This window comes from Orbicella franksi, chromosome 13 (genome assembly GCF_964199315.1).
Source record: "Orbicella franksi chromosome 13, jaOrbFran1.1, whole genome shotgun sequence".
In the NCBI taxonomy this organism is placed as follows: domain Eukaryota; kingdom Metazoa; phylum Cnidaria; class Anthozoa; order Scleractinia; family Merulinidae; genus Orbicella; species Orbicella franksi.
The window spans coordinates 16,698,436-16,714,515 of record NC_138157.1 but is presented as its reverse complement, the minus strand read 5'-3'; the positions used below and the strand labels follow the sequence as shown (position 1 = coordinate 16,714,515).

The following is a 16,080-nucleotide window of genomic DNA, read 5'->3' as shown; positions in this document are numbered from 1 at the left end:
TTCTTTTCCTTGGTAAAATAATTTTGATATTCTTAACATTGAATAAACGCCCCGTTGGTAAACTAATTGTTGCTTCATGAATTGTAAACAATCACACCGTGACTATTTTAAAATAATATCGTCATAACATCGCAACAGCACGTAGATTAAATTGGCGATTGTTTCGACATGACGGCTATGACGTTGTTAGTTTTACGACAGAGCAGAAAGGTTTATCTATGGCAATTCAATGCTCCCATTTTGCTATTTTTTCACCGATACGTGGGATACACATGAGGTTTTACATATAATCAACTTTTTTAAAACTTCAGAAATTAGTTTCCAAGTTAATTGAATTTCAGACAAAGTGAAGGTCCGTTACATCGTAAAAGTTTAAATCAAATACCTTGTAATGCATCCGAGAATTAAAAGCCACAGAGGTTTTTGTCCGAAGAATTTAGCATCGATAATTTTGACAAGATGAGATTCGCGCATCCGTAATACAAATTAAGAGTTTGAAAAGCCATTAAATATTTACAACCTTCGACTCTAAGTAACTTACTACAGTATCTTCTGAGGCAGCTAGTATTGTATAGTATTTATATAGAAGAATCTTTTGCAATGTTTTTTTTCGAGGTTTTTTTTTTTTTTGGGGGGGGGGTGCGAAAATATACTACACTTAGTTTAACCTCGCCTCAGTAGCACACAACATGTGTCACGCATTCAGCACCCCCCCCCCCCCCGCTACCCACCCCTCCCCCTTGTTCTGCACAACAATGTCGCACTTAATGTTTTATGGGTTTACCTGGGCCTTCATTGGCTTCATATAGAATATTCTACTTTCTACGGGCAATCGACTTCGTTTTGAAGGGGTTCTTTATATCGGCAACAGTAACCGATATCTTTTGTTTGGAATTAACTTCCTGGATAGTTGCTCGGCAATTTTGAAGGAATGACGTACTGTCGTTACAATCCGCTGGTAAAATAAATCTTTCATGAATTGTACACACTCTCCCATGACTGTTGTATTAAAATGATGTTGTAATAAATTGCAAGACACAGCACCTGGCGGATTAAACTGTCTATCGACTGAGTGCAGGAGTATCACCAGGTACAAGCCAAGCGTACAACAGGTAGGCATGAGTTTAGATGGCGGGTTTTTTCTGCATGACGGTCATGGCATTGCTAGTTTTACAACAGGGTAGAAAGGTCTATCTATCGCAATTGAATGTTCTTGTTTTTTCTCTTTAATTTTTACTCATACATGGGTTTTCACAACTAATCAACTTTTTGATTCAGAAATTAGTTTCGAACTTAAAATTTTTGAAAAAGAGATGGTCCATGAACAAAAATTATAAAATGTAAGCGGGTACATTATAATACATCTGAATATCAAAAGCGCGGAGGTTTATATCAGAATTATTTAGCTTTGATAATTTTTGGCAAAATGGGAAAAATGCATCCGTTAAAATAATGAACAATTCAAAAAAGTTAGCAGATATCTACAAGTTCTTCTCTTTCTTTCTGCAGAAACTACAAGTAGTATCTATAGGGTAGAATCTTTTGGAATGTTTGTTTCGAGGATTTTTTTAGGTGCGAAAAAATTTCGCAGCCACTGTAGGACATAACATGTTATCCACCTTCCAAATGTTCAAACTCATTTTCATAAGAAGGGTTTTGCACGAAGACTCGATTTGAAACAGACACACAAGGTAACTCGGAAATGGCCAGTTTTATTCATATATTCTTAATGCGAACAGAGGTTCTCTTCATACAAGAAGTTTCAGGCGTATACACCTCTCTGTCTTTAAACACCGATTAACTAAAAATGGCTTTTCGGGCCCGAAAAGATTCCGGGGCTTTCGAGAAACAGGCCCCAGCAGTCTTCCTGTAGGTTACTTACGCAATTAACCTTATGATGCCCTGTCCATTTTCATAAACCTTTTTTTCCTTGTTATAATTTTACTCTTCCTCAGCCGCGAAATCGAAATTATCTACTATCGACCTTCTTGATTTTTAACGGTGTAGATGCATTACATCAGGTCAAAATTCAAAGAGTAGAGTGGAAGGGAAATTGGATTTTCAATATTGGTGGAAAATCAATAAGATTATAGGTAAATATCATATTAAAATCGGAAAGGAGATTCTGAATAGGACTCTTGTATACACTGGTCACACTGAGAAAAACCAAAAACGAATATGAAGAGTTCTCGATGAAAGCTTTGAACCTCACATCCTGACTAGCTCACTATCTGACTCAATGTACATTCTGTCACAAAAATTGTCTTGTAAAAATCTTCTCATCGAAGTCAAAACTTTGTGATCCCTCTATTTAAGACACGGTTGACCACACTGACAATTTTCCAGTTTCTTTTTCGAGACGCACATGGAATGCAAGACTTGTTTCACATTTTAAAACAATTTCTCTCAAAATGACTACCGATCCTTCATTAGCTGCTGATGTCAATTCTGATGTAGGCTGATCAGTAGCTTTTAAATGATTTATTGCATATACATGTAGACAGAGAGTATTTATTTGCTGATTTGGGGGGGAAAAAAAGCTGTTCTCCTCAGGGGTTAAAACTGAACAAAACCACAACCAGTTATTACGAAAGCTATACTAAAATAACAATATAAATAGTATCACTCTAATAATAGGAAACAAATTAAAAACTTAATATATCTAATCTATTTACCGGTCATTCCCTTAAATTTAAACTGTTTTTTGAGCAGTTCAATTCAAGAGCTCGCCTTGTCCTTGCACTTCTTCTTGTCCACAACAACGAACCACCAACATGCAATATCCACACAACGAACCAAACCTGTTTACCACTTCCTCTCTCCAACTTACTTCTTTTCGCGTTTACGTTTTACTCCGGTTTACTTCAGCTCTCCAGTTTACATCAGTTCTCCGGTTTACTTCACTGCTTCGCGGAGCAAATAATGGCTCACTGGCAGCCCTTCCTACTTGTTCTTCGACTACTATGGCTAGCTATTTTTCACTCGAGCTTCCCTGGCAAATGACTCTATGTCATGAATTTAAGGAGCCTTTGCTTAAGACTTCTCAGTAATGAATGTGCTTCTAAACGTTATTTCCTCGCTTTCTGACTGCGCTTGCTAATACACTACAACTCACAGAAAACCCTCTCAACTCTTACAACCCCAAAATCCTAAACATCATCATCATCATAATAATAATAATAATAATAATTATCATAATAATAATAATAATAATTATCATAATAATAATAATAATTATCATGATAATGATAATGATAATAATAATGATAATAATAATAAAGACAAGTTGTTTCAACCAAAGGATCGAAAAGAAAACTACTGGATAAGGACTAATTGCAAAAGTATACAACAGAACTGGTTACGTAATGAAAGAATACAAATTACATAATCAAGTGTTACGGAATAAATATACTTCTAAACAAGCTATTCCTTTGAGACGTAATTAAGCACTGCATGACAATCCTTAGGAGAATCGTGCATTTTTATGGCGCATTCCAGCTATACTTTGGCTCTTCTTGGAATTGACTGCGGACGTCTTCTAAGAAGTGCATCACTTGAATTTAATAAAAGATAAAAATTACCATTACCTAGATAAACGCGATACAAATCAGAATTGATATTATGATTGATATCGTTTGACCAATCATATTGCTGTCATTTGATTGGTCGGTGAGACTATAAAACGTTACCTGCTGCTGAACTAAGCAGTAGCACAGTCCATGATCACTGGCGCAGCAGGCTAGCGAAAGGTGGAACAGAAGTATTGGGTAAGGTACAAGATTGTGTTTATATCACTTAATTCGGCTCTGTGTGTTCGGACCTCAAATACTGCGTACTCGCAAACAGGACTACTATACAAATCATACGTCGTGATCGTTAAATTACAAGAGATTGCCGCAATGGTATTAAATCCACGTTTTCCTTTATTTAATTAAACGGCACTCAAGTACCAAGCTTCGGATTACCAAGCATGAAGCTTGAATTCCAAAGATTTTGAGGTAGTTTTGGCAGAATGATCGACCGTCACAGAGGCTATAACAATCTAGTACAGCTATGCAAGCTCGCCTGCAAAAACGCTAAGCATAAAATCGATTTCACAAAGTGGTCAATTGTTTTTCATGGGTGTGCCTCAATCATGTTCGCGTGATAACATTGCATGCAACCAGCTACACCTTTTAACTAACACAGAACGAAAAACTACTACAGTGTGCTAGTCCGATCTAGCCAAATTCAATCAAAGACGTCGAAGTTAAAAAGATGTCATGACAAAGAATATGGAACAAACTAACGAAATGACAAACAAAATTAATCTGCGAAGATTATAACGCGTGCTTTTTTTCGAGGGCGAGTATTTGAACAAGTTGGATCCATATTATACTCGAAATATCACTCCATCGATAAATATTGTTTCCAGCGTCAACCTCTTATCTTCAAAGAAGTTTTGATCGACATGCCTAAAGAGCCTTTACCTGCAAAGCAAGATAATCAATGGGGCCATTGATTTTTACACGGGCTTACTTTATTAATTGGCACGTTTATCTGGTTTGAGAATAATATCACACTAAGCATACAGGAGAGAAGTGAAACAAAATGAACAAAGACATATTTTCAATACAGTGGTGATATGCATATATTAGAGTTTTTCCGCTCAACAACCTTAAAGATGCAAATGTAGCCATTATGACATAGTGCATGTAAATTCCCTGCCCGTTCGATTATAAGGGCCTTTCTATTCTCTTTCGCTTCGCTCAGCCGAGTAGAAAACATTTCTATTATAATGAGTAGAGGAGACAAGTAATACGACAAATAGTGGAGGGAGCCGCCAGCAATGATCGAGCTTATTTACAAGAATCTGAGACACGCTGAATACAGGTTACAAGCCAAAGAATACAAGAAAATATCACACGCAATTTTAAACAACGATATAAACAATAAGAAAAAAAGAACAGCCTCGAGTAAACTGGTCGGCGTCAAGTGGTTTGATATTCACAAGGAGTGGTATATAAAGGCCTGATTATCCCGATGGGAACTAATACAAAGCAACCTAATTAAACACCTAAAAGAAATACATGTTACTTCATGTCAAAACCTTCAAGGAGCTGACCTAGAATTGTGCATATTTCTTACTGAACGCCATATTTCCTTATTCGGAGACCTGTAGCGAAGAAGGAACAGTCTCGAAAGAGCTATCATGTAAATAAAGAACGTTGGATCGAATCGTTAGTCTTATTACAATGATTTTCTAAAAATCTTCTTTATCTGAGAAGCAACAATTTACTTTTAAAATTTATCTGGTTTCCTAAGGTATTTGCGAACGCAAACGTAACGCAACGCAACGTGTGTTCTACATGAGAACCGGCAAGAAACACGATCTTCACCGTCACCGCCATATTGAAGGTCACTGTAACAACATCCATAAGGGAAAGGTGCGAGTGGGATTCTGGGTCGGAAAGTGTTCTGGCGAGAAAACTGCCGATGCGTATACAGGCTGGAAAACAATGTTCCGGATCTTCATTGAAGAGGTGCCAAAAGCTCAGCAGTAAACACGTTTCACGTGATCAATTGGATTTGTTAGAGGAACATTTGCAAAGTATTGATAGAAAAACGACTCTCGTTTTGTTTCAAAACGCTCATATCAACAAGATGATTTGAACCGTGTGTGTCACCTGAGAAATAAATAAAAGTCTTGGAACGCTCACAAAAGACCTCTGGTTTCAGTGAGTTTCAGTTATCCTGATTATTAATTTGTGGATTTCTAGCATAGATTAAAAAAAAAGGAAGACGCACTAATTGCACAAGAAAACTTAAATGTACAAAAGTAGCTAAAACTTAATTAAAGAGGTGCTCGAAATCCGTTGCCTAGTAATAAGCGGTTCAAAAGTGAACCGGTTTTACCATGGTTACAGCGCGACGTGCAATAATATGCGAGCGAGAGTGAGAGGAGGCGTTTTAAAACAAATGAATTAAATTTCTTGACCACAAACATTACTCTTTAAGCTTACTGATTGGTTCATTCAGTCTCAGTTATCTGCCAGTAAAGGCCCTGAGTTTGAGCCGTATATGCAAATGACAATGCTGACAAATGTTTATCATCACACAGAAGTAAGATTACGAGCTAGAGAATTTAAAACAATGTTAAGGTTACAACTTTTAACTCCGAAATTGAATTATCCCATAACAACACAGACGACCTTTGAGCAGATTTCTCCGAAGAATCAGAGGAACACGACAAAATTGTCTCACCCGTTACGTTTCCTCGCGTTTCGTTTACCTCAGATAGGGGACACACTGCGCCACAAATTTTGCCTCTTTTCATTGGCATACCATCACTTCGTACTAAAGTGTCCATTATCCAATCCAGCCGATACAACAATTATGGGATGATTCTAACAAAAGTATGTATAAACTCGGGGCTATCCACCTGGTTTAATTTGTCATTCACCACCTCGTATATATCCAATGTGGCGTGTTCATGGAATACTGATAAGTGACACAAATTATCCAATTGAGCGTTCGACATCAGCAGTGGAAGGACGGTTAGCAGTGCGGGGGATGGCATTCATATAAAAACGAAGGAGGTTGCTCCTCCCTCTCGGGGCGGTGTTCCTCTTCAAAAGGTCCACAGTAGAGCGGGAACCGTTCGTGGTACGTTTTAGGGTATTCAGCCGACAAAAATATGACAGGAGATAAAGTGTTGTAGGAGTGAAAAAGAAAAAGAACATTCAAGCCGCGCTCACAAAGCAGGATCTCGGTAGTCCTATTAGGAGTTCTTTTCAAAATTTCGGACGAACACCCACGTCCTCTCTATATGGGAGTCCCTCCGGGGATTAGTTTGTCCGGCACTTCATGGATACTGCAGTGTACTCTATGTTCTCGTCCTATTCAGCACGAACGGTCAAAAAATCTTTTCACTGTCAGTTGCTCTAGTTGCTTCGTAGTTTCCCAGTGCATGGCTATTATATGACAGGGAAAATTACTTCATTGTGATTGGCTGAAAACCGGCGAATTTGCGCTACAGTGTAAATTGTCATTCGCAAGTTTCAACTTTCTCAGTCCTATAATAAATGAGTAATTTCGTGAAAGCTCAAGCAATTAAGGACTTGCACTTCTCGTGATCACTCGTAGTATAAAACCTTAATTGCACTCGCATTCATACGATGACCTATGCAGAAAGGATTAGAACTGCACGATTCACATTCTCATTAAACACGAAGAGCGCAATAAAGTATGACACCAAAAAAAGTGTGAGACTCCAGTTCTATCGCGGTTCAGAAAAAACAGAAAGGTCAACAAAGAAGGTCTCTCAGGAGATTTGGGGAACAATTTAACATGATCATTTATTTCAAGAGAACAAGCGATATTTGGGTATTAATTTGAAGGAAGATGGGTTGTCTCTACTATTAAAGGGAAGACTGACAATTAAGACGTTTTAGGGAACTAAGGGACAAGGGAGAAATAGTGAAATTTTTAAGGGATCAACTGAACATGTATATATCCCCCGCTGGGAGGCCCTCAACAAATCTTTCCTGCAAATAGAATTTGGTGTTATAATGAAAATAGCAATTTAATGCTTGTCATTTCCCAAATTTGTTTTGTCAAACAAATAAAAAGATTGTTTAACTTAGAAAAATAGTTAAAATTAATCAAATAAGTTCCCCTAGTGGCTTCTGGCTTTTATAGTAAAAGAATTTAATCGGCATGTTTGGGTCACAAGACTGCTCAGTCGTGAAGGCTTACACCAAATGGATCCTAGAACATGATAAGGAAATAAACAAAGAGGACCGGACAGAACGATATGGCAACTACGTTTGTATCACAAGGGGTGTTTTTTGAGGTGGGGGAGGGAAACGTTTAGTATCGCTTCCTGCATGTAAATTATTCCGTGCTTTACTTTTTCTTTATTTTCATGCTGAGAAAAATTTTGCTGTAGAATTCACAATAAACACGGTAGAAAAACAGAAAAACTGGCTTCCCACTACTAAAAAACAGAATAAAAAGAAAGACGTTAGCCAATTCGGACGTCGTAGATTAGGGTCGGCAACCGTCATAGAATAGCACAGCGTGTTTAATAACGAAAATAGGAATTTAACATGTAGGTTGTTTGACAAATATGTTGTGACTTGTGCCTCGTCAAACACATTAGAAGGGTTGCTTAACTTAGAAAAACTAACTGAAGACTAATAAAATTTAAAAAACAGTTATGGACTAAAGAGCCGCAGTCGTGAAGACTTCATTTTCCACCTTACCGGTAGTATATAACTGCTGTTAAGGAAGGAATTGCTGGTACGTACTTCGAAATATAGCAACACAAACACAGCGTGTTGAAGAAATGAATGACAACTATATTTTGAAATACCCCGAGGCAGGGAGTCAAAAGTTTTCTTTAGTACCTCTTCCTGTATATTGTTCTGTGCTTTACTTTTTTCAGTTGCTCTCATGCTGAGAAGAAGTTAGTGAAAAATTCACATAAACCCAACAAGAAACACTGAAAAAAGTGACTCCATTAATTGACCAAAAAATAAAAGAATAAAAAGAAAGTCGTTGGCCAATTTGTCCTAGATGAGAGTTAGCAACCATAACGAAAATAGGAGTTCAATTTGTAGGTTGTTTGACAAATATGTTGTGACTTGTGCTTCGTCAAGCACATTAATGAAAGGGTTGCTTAAGCTCCCTAATGATGTGTCTGAACATACAGCGTGTAAAGAAAAAATGTGGTCACGCGCGAAGTATCTCTAGATCTGCTGTAGGCTGCCACGGAATTTCATCTCTGCTTCATTATTCGAAATAATCACAGTTTAGTCCAATATTTCAGCCTCACTTTTTTTTTACTCAGTTCTATCACAGTTTGGAGATTTGGCGCCATGAAATTTTACCATAGCAAAGGTAGTGATTGTAATTAAATGCACCTTTATATTATTACGCCAGATAGAGTGCTGTATTGAAAGTCCGTTCGGCATGAATACCGAGATTCTAACAAAGCCTGAAACCTATTCAGTTAGTCTAAGTAGTTTTTCATTGTAAACTCGTTAAATATCGATCTGCCTACTATTAAGCTGTATCGTCTTTATCTTTGGGCGGTAGGCCTCGTTTTCTTAAGGCTATTTTACATATCGTGGTTATCAATTTTATTGTTCAATCACAAAACTAGGATCAAAGAAGTGGCCAAACTCCGCTTCTGCGATGTACAATTCGTATAAGAAGATATTAATGACAGAAATATCCTGATTTTCGCATAATGGAAATTGAACGGAGCGAGATATAAGAAATCAGCAAAGGATAGATAATTAAACCGTTTTTTTTTTAAACAAAATCAGTGAGTTTAACATTCAGCGTCAATGTCAGAATCCTTGATGTGTCCGGTGTGGATACACTGACGCTTAATTTTCTTCGGGCTGCGGGAAAAAAGCGATTTATTTTTATTTTTATTATGACTTAAAAATGTTCATATTATGAGAGGTCCATCATTATATCAAATAAAAACATCTATTTCCTTAGAGGCTGTAGTGAGCAAGGAATTAGTGTCTTGTCAGAGGCACGTTTTTGCAATGTGGGTTAAATGTTATTTTTTATTTTGTAACCGGAGTAGAGTGGACAATACTTCCCTGCGATAAACTTAATCTATCACAAAGTTATTCTTGTTTAATTCGCCTTGAAAAATTTGTTCCGACTCTCAAAGCTAAATTCGTCATAGTCATTAGTCATGCAATGCGATGAATGGAAGAGGTCCTTTTATTGGACAAATAGTCAAGAATAAAAAACTGTTTAAGCGAATAGCATTCCTTGTAAGAATAAAACATCGAGGCTATTTTAAATGTAGCTTTTAATTCACTATTATCTCACAAACTTGTTTTATCGAGATTCATTTTACTCGTGTTTTAAACAGTAATAAGGCAGGAGTGACTTGGCTAACAGTGTAAGCTACCATTCTGATTTTCATTGCCTTTTTAAATCTAACGTTTTTCTCTGCTTTCGTATATTGACTGCAGATTTCAAGACCCGCAAGTTTACTAGAAAGGTGAGCGACTGTTTTACAAATGGCTTAAATACTGTCTCACTGTCAGAGACGCATTTTTTGTAGCCATAAATGTTCGACGGCAATAAAACTTTTATTTTGAAAATAGAAAGGTAATCACAGATAAAGCGCTGTTTGCTGAAGCAATTTTAGACACTCGTCTCGTGTAATATCGTGCGATACCACACTGTGGAACTTTTTTAATCGCCGGTTCTCCTCTTTTTCTGTTGATATAAGTAACTGACTGAATTTGGAATTGTTCGTTTCTTATTATTGAATTCACGTGCGATCACGTTTATTGCCATCACTAATAGAGAGCAGATTTTGCGGGAAACTTTCACTTCACTCGGCTAATGTACTAAAAATTTATGTTCAAATTTCTTCATGCTGTAAATTGAATCGGCATTTATTGATGTCAGTGGTGGATTTATTTCAATCTTTTTCAGGAGAAAACGAGTCGCTGAACCAAAACATAAAAAATACCGAGTTTACAAACTTATAATAAGGAAAACGTACAGATTAGGTTTATTTCAAGCTTTGTCGTTTTCACTCGTTGAAAAATTCGTCTAGTGTGGCTACATGGAGGTTGTAGATGTTTGATTATGACTTCAACATAGTTTTCGAGATTATTTTCCTTTACTGACTGCTAAAATTATTGTTTTTGGTTCATGATGATTTGAGAATATCGATAGCATTTAGTCATTATGTGCGGAAGAAAACTCATAGTTGACAAATGTCATCTGTTTTTATAACTCTGGATGTTGATTGTTCATTGAAGTTAAAAATTCGAGTGGTACATCGTTGATTCCTTGCTATGTTTGCATAATGTTGCAAAAGTCCGTTATGTTTTGTGTCGATAGAAAAACGCGCAAATTTTCTAAAATAAGGAAAGAGAATTATACATCAAAGTTATCAACTTACGTAGGTAACACGTCAGTATTTGTTAACTAACGAATGGAAGACACCATTTTATTGGACACTGATGGTCACATAAACGAACTGTTCAGGCCAATTATATTCCTCGTAGGAAAATTGATACTAAATATAGTTGTCATCTCATAATTATTCCCAAACTTGTTTTATCACATCGAGAATTATTTTAGTCGAGGCAAAACGACGTTAACACAAGCTGGAGCGACTCGGCTATCACCGTAAACTTAGTAGGTTGTATTTTTCTCAGCTTTTTCTTTGTATTTTAATATTAAGGCCCTTAGCATTCCTTTCTCCTCTTTCGCGTCAAGCAAACTCGATTGCAACTTTCGGCGAGAAACCCAAGCCTACAAATACGGTGTGTGATTTTACCCCAATTAAAGAGTCAGTTAACGCCAGTTCACAGCACATTTTTCTTTCACATAGACTGCCTTGATAGAGCACATTTTTGACAAACTTGGAACGTCCAATGTTCTTTGATAAACTGTAAACTTTTCGGACAATTAATCACGTACATGTACGGAGTCTTTTCTATAACGCAGGGTGCTAATATTATCAGTGACAAATGACCAACCTTTCAAACGCCCTTTTTTGGCAAACATAATCGTCTGTGTTGACAAGCATCGTACTGACAAGAGTTATTTATGCAAGCCCTCAGAAGTAGAAGAAAGCAATTAGACATTAAGTGCGAGGATACCAAAGGTTTCAAAGGCAAAGTCAATTAGAAAAAGTATAACAATTTAAGCTATAAAAAATCAAAAAGCATGATTCATGATTTGGACGTGGACAGAATATGGATAAAAGATTAACTTAAGTAATTATAAAAAAATGGATCGCTACAAAACTACATTTCGTCTCCTTGCAATTACTGAATATTTATTCGTTTCAAATCACGAGAATATATATTGACAGCTATTTCAGTTTATGCTCCGCTTTGATATTATCGTATACTTTCATATTTTTAGTCTAATAAATCACGCATGAAGGATTTTATTTCACGATATTTTACGGCACACATTTGCTTACGGATGTGATTTTTCACCCTCGCAGGTCAGTATTCGACATCAATTCTACCTTTATTTCATCCAACTTGCATGTTCAGGGTCGAGCGAACAATATATAGAAATCCAGTGTTGTATGAAAAAGAAAAGAAGATATAAACCAGTCAGAGAAAATCAGCTCTCGAACAATTATAACCAGATCGTCAGTAGCAAATTTACGACCGTTAAACTATCGAAGGCAAAACAGATACTTATATTACGATGGTTCGCTTTTTCTCGTCGACCATTTAGAACTAAAAGTTTCAGAGACGACTTTATTAAAACACGTCGAAACCTACACCATGGAAATTGTTAAGTTGGAAAAAAAATTCCCTGACTACGACTTACGCGAGCTTCGATTGGAAGGATGATATTATCGACATTACCGTTTTACAAAATACTTCGAGGTCATATTTTCAAAAACTCAGCACAATCCTGACTGTGGCATGAAACATGATATTTGTTTGCTGCAATGTAACAGGAAATTAAAATAGTTTATTCTTACTAGATGAAGACAAAACAAATGTCATCAGCATTATCAGTGATGTAATGTACTATTGAAACAGCTCGACTCATGGTCAACAGTAAACTGGTCCGAACACGAACCAAAGTCAACACAAAGGCTGAAAACTCTGCTGCACACGTAACTTACTTATCATTCCTTTACAGCGAGTTGTTCAACTGGTGCTTGAAACAGAAAAGCAGTCCTTTAAGCTTACAGGTATATCGTCGTTTCCTCAGATCTTCTTGCTGTAATACCTTATGTAACTATAATTTTCTCAATACATGAATCAATCTATTGCCATGCAGTCAAAAATTTAACCCCGACGCCTCAATTCAAAAAATCGTTCGCTACAATCAATGAATTATCACTTGGATAGAAGCATTGATTCCAAACTACGAAAACAATGTTGAAATCAGTCCAAATCAAAGCAGAAATTACTCAACCTTCAAGTTTAATGGCGGTTGACTTGTCCCTCGCCATCAGCATTACGTATACTACCTTTGATACAATTTCTTTTAACCTCAGCTTTGTAAACGTTTTTCCATAGAAAGCTCGTGAAGAATTAAGAAATGGCCTTCAGTTCACACAAAGTCTCTGTGATGTCCTTGTTATCGCTGTTTGCGATGTTTTTGTTGTTTTACTGTACCACAGCCAATAACAAAACCAATCAACCGTCGTACAAAATGGTAAGTTATTTTTGACGAAAGTGAAACAATATTTCCTTGCAATATTGATTTTGATTCAATGATACATTTCTTGCCGACATATGAAAAATCTAAGATCCTCAGCAACAAATGCTTGACCTAGCATATCCACATCGCATTGTGACATTCTTGTAAGCTTTCCGATAGAGAGCTATTGCAAAATTGATCTTAAGTACCGTAGCCAGAAAAAAAATACGACTGAGGCAATTTCCATGGTTAAATTTTCTTCCAAGGTATTTAGGGTGTTTATGTTTACTAAAAACGACAAAAACCCAAAAAATGTCCGGTGCAAGTGCCTTGGTTTGTTTGTTACTTGCTTCGGCCTTGATCTCCGTGATCAAATTGTTTTTGTTTGAAATTAAATCATTCTTCTTGACTGGAGCTGGGTTAGGGCACTTTGCAACAAGCACAGAATAAATAAGACACTGTAACGGGAGTAAATCATGCATTTGCATCTATGATCTCAAGCCTCGATAACTAGCGTACGTTGTTCTTATTTCAAAGCAGCAACCTCCTGCTTTCTGTTATGGTGGTATCCCTGGTATGCACGGAAAGCCTGGGTCTCCTGGGGCACCAGGTCGTGATGGCCGTGATGGCCGTGACGGAGCCAAAGGTGACCGAGGCAGTCCGGGGAAGACTGGACCCCAGGGAACTCCAGGAACTCCTGGTATCAATGGAAAGAATGGCGCCAAAGGAGAACCTGGAATCCAAGGCCCTCCCGGCCAAAAGGGGCAGTGTGGAGAGAATGGAGCAAGTGGAATTCCTGGTACTCCTGGTCTGATGTCTTATAGGAACTGGAAAGAGTGCGCATGGAAAAACGTGCATGACGGCAAAGATAACGGCCTGATCAAGGTGAATTTCTATTCCACAATTGCAATATTTGTAAGGACACAGTAAGATAGGTTAGCAACATGTCACTAGTAAATTAAGCTTAAAACACCCTCAAGGCAGCGAAAGTTAAATTAAACTGGTCCCGTGAAATCTACCAACCTATTCGGAATAAAATACTTCTTTCTTCAAGTTAATTGCGTTTCTTTTTTTATTTCAATTACTTTCTTGCTGCTGTTTTTACAGGACTGTGTTTTCACCAAAAACTTCTCGGATACAGCTCTCCATGTTTACTGGACTGGTGCCCTCAGAATCTACAAGTGCACAGTTTGCTGCAAACGCTGGTATTTCACTTTCAACGGTGCTGAGTGCTCATCTCCCCTGCTAATTGACGGTATTGTGTATATGTGGCAAGGCAACGGCCAAGATCTGCACCGTGTCCGAAATATTGAGGGGCACTGTAACAACATCCACAAAGGGAAGGTGCACGTGGGATTCTGGGTTGGTGACTGTGCTCATGGCGCTAAGGCTGACGCCATGACAGGCTGGCAGTCAGTGTCCCGGATCTTTGTTGAAGAAGTTCCTAAACCTCAGGCTTAGATTAATTCCAGACAAAACTTCCATTCTTGCATGATCACTTAAAATGGGACAGTGATAAATTGCTGAATTATATCAAACGAGTGGTTTCTGTGATTACTGGGTGTGTTGTAATTGTTTAAAACTATTTGTTTTAGTAACTAAATAAAAGGCAGGAAGATGTGAAAGCTTTTCAACGCTGTTTCTAATTACTTCTTCTTCTTCTTCTTCTTCTTCTACTTGCTAGTGTTGTGGTCGAGTGGCTTTTTAACTTGGAAAATATTGTTTTCCAAGTTGTAGTGGGGGAACGATTTCACTCCTTCACTGGGTCAATTCCTGTCAGACCTTTGGAACCCGGGGGGTGGGGAGAGGGGGTGGGTGCTCGTCGGAAAAATGGGTGCTGCTCGATTTTCATTAGGCCCCTAAAAGATACCACTTAAAACGGAATCGGTTCGATTACTAGCCACCGTTCAAGGAAGGATCCCGCGCGCACTTGAATTATAGACCCGACTCGCGTACTCTAGGGATCAGCGGAAATCAAGCCTAAAAACAGAACTAAATAAAAGCGTTTCTTTTATCATTGTTTCTTCCAGTGCACCCTAAAGGATGCTTTGACAGCTAAGAATGGTGACGTTTCGTCATCAACACCCTAAGTGAGATCAGAATCCTAAAATTGCACCCAAGACGACGATCCGATCTTTTCATATAGGAGTTCCCCCTCCTCCCGGGTTTCCAACATCGCGCCACCTAGCCTAAGGCCGTTTTACAGTCGCTTGCACCGTGTCAAGCTAGTAATTCTTTGAATTTCTGACGCAAGCACTTAATATCTTACCGCAGAAATGATCTACGTTGAATAGATTTCGCACGAACGTTTTCATATAGAGAAGCAGCTCATTTTCCGAAGGTGTCCGCTTATACAGGTTCAACCGTACTCGATTGCCGAAAAAGAAAAGAAGATATTGAAAATCACAAAATTGATGAACTGTATGAATTTTCCAATGATTCAAACCGTGATTTAAAGTTTTAGACGGTCGACAGACATGAGAATTGAGGAGAATTCGAACGACGTGTTTCGCTGTGGTACGTGTTGATACGGTATTGTGAATAAATACACATAAATACAAATATGGCGAAATGATATGAACAAACAGTTGATAAATAGAAGAAAAGACATTATACAAGGCTGGGATCTGTGCAGTCACTAATATCACCTTCCAAAGGAAAGGGGAAAAAAAGAGAAAAGGAAAAAAAGAGAAAAGAAGAATTGGTCACGCAGCCAAGTAGGAAACCCGCCAAACAGGGCTTAATTTTGTTGAGTCTACGAGGCGCAGTGCTGTCCTGGTGGTATTAATATTACCACTCTACGCTGGATACATTTTTTTTTTATTTTTAAGATCTGTCAAAAGGTAACAAAGACAAAGAAAAAAAATCACTGATATTGGCTGGAAAAATAAAGAACAACAAAAAATAAGATGAAAATGAGAA

The 16,080-nt window shown here is 37.6% G+C and overlaps 1 protein-coding gene across 7 annotated transcripts; it reads left to right on the top strand.

The window, feature by feature from the left end:
* Positions 1-3,706: 3,706 nt before the first annotated feature.
* Positions 3,707-15,649, top strand: LOC145466484 (collagen triple helix repeat-containing protein 1-like). Of its 7 annotated transcripts, XM_081450210.1 has the most exons (6): positions 3,719-3,767; positions 9,987-10,015; positions 12,652-12,703; positions 13,035-13,173; positions 13,696-14,043; positions 14,266-15,649. In XM_081450210.1, the coding sequence occupies exons 4-6, from the start codon at positions 13,057-13,059 to the stop codon at positions 14,617-14,619; spliced, it is 819 nt and encodes a 272-aa protein (XP_081306336.1). In that variant the 5' UTR covers positions 3,719-3,767; positions 9,987-10,015; positions 12,652-12,703; positions 13,035-13,056; the 3' UTR covers positions 14,620-15,649. The 7 variants fall into 7 exon arrangements, with proteins under 7 accessions (XP_081306335.1, XP_081306340.1, XP_081306336.1 ...); XM_081450209.1 differs by lacking the exon at positions 12,652-12,703 and having other exon boundaries at positions 3,707-3,767; XM_081450214.1 differs by lacking the exon at positions 12,652-12,703 and having other exon boundaries at positions 3,707-3,767; positions 13,699-14,043; positions 14,266-15,648.
* The last annotated feature ends 431 nt before the right edge of the window (positions 15,650-16,080 follow it).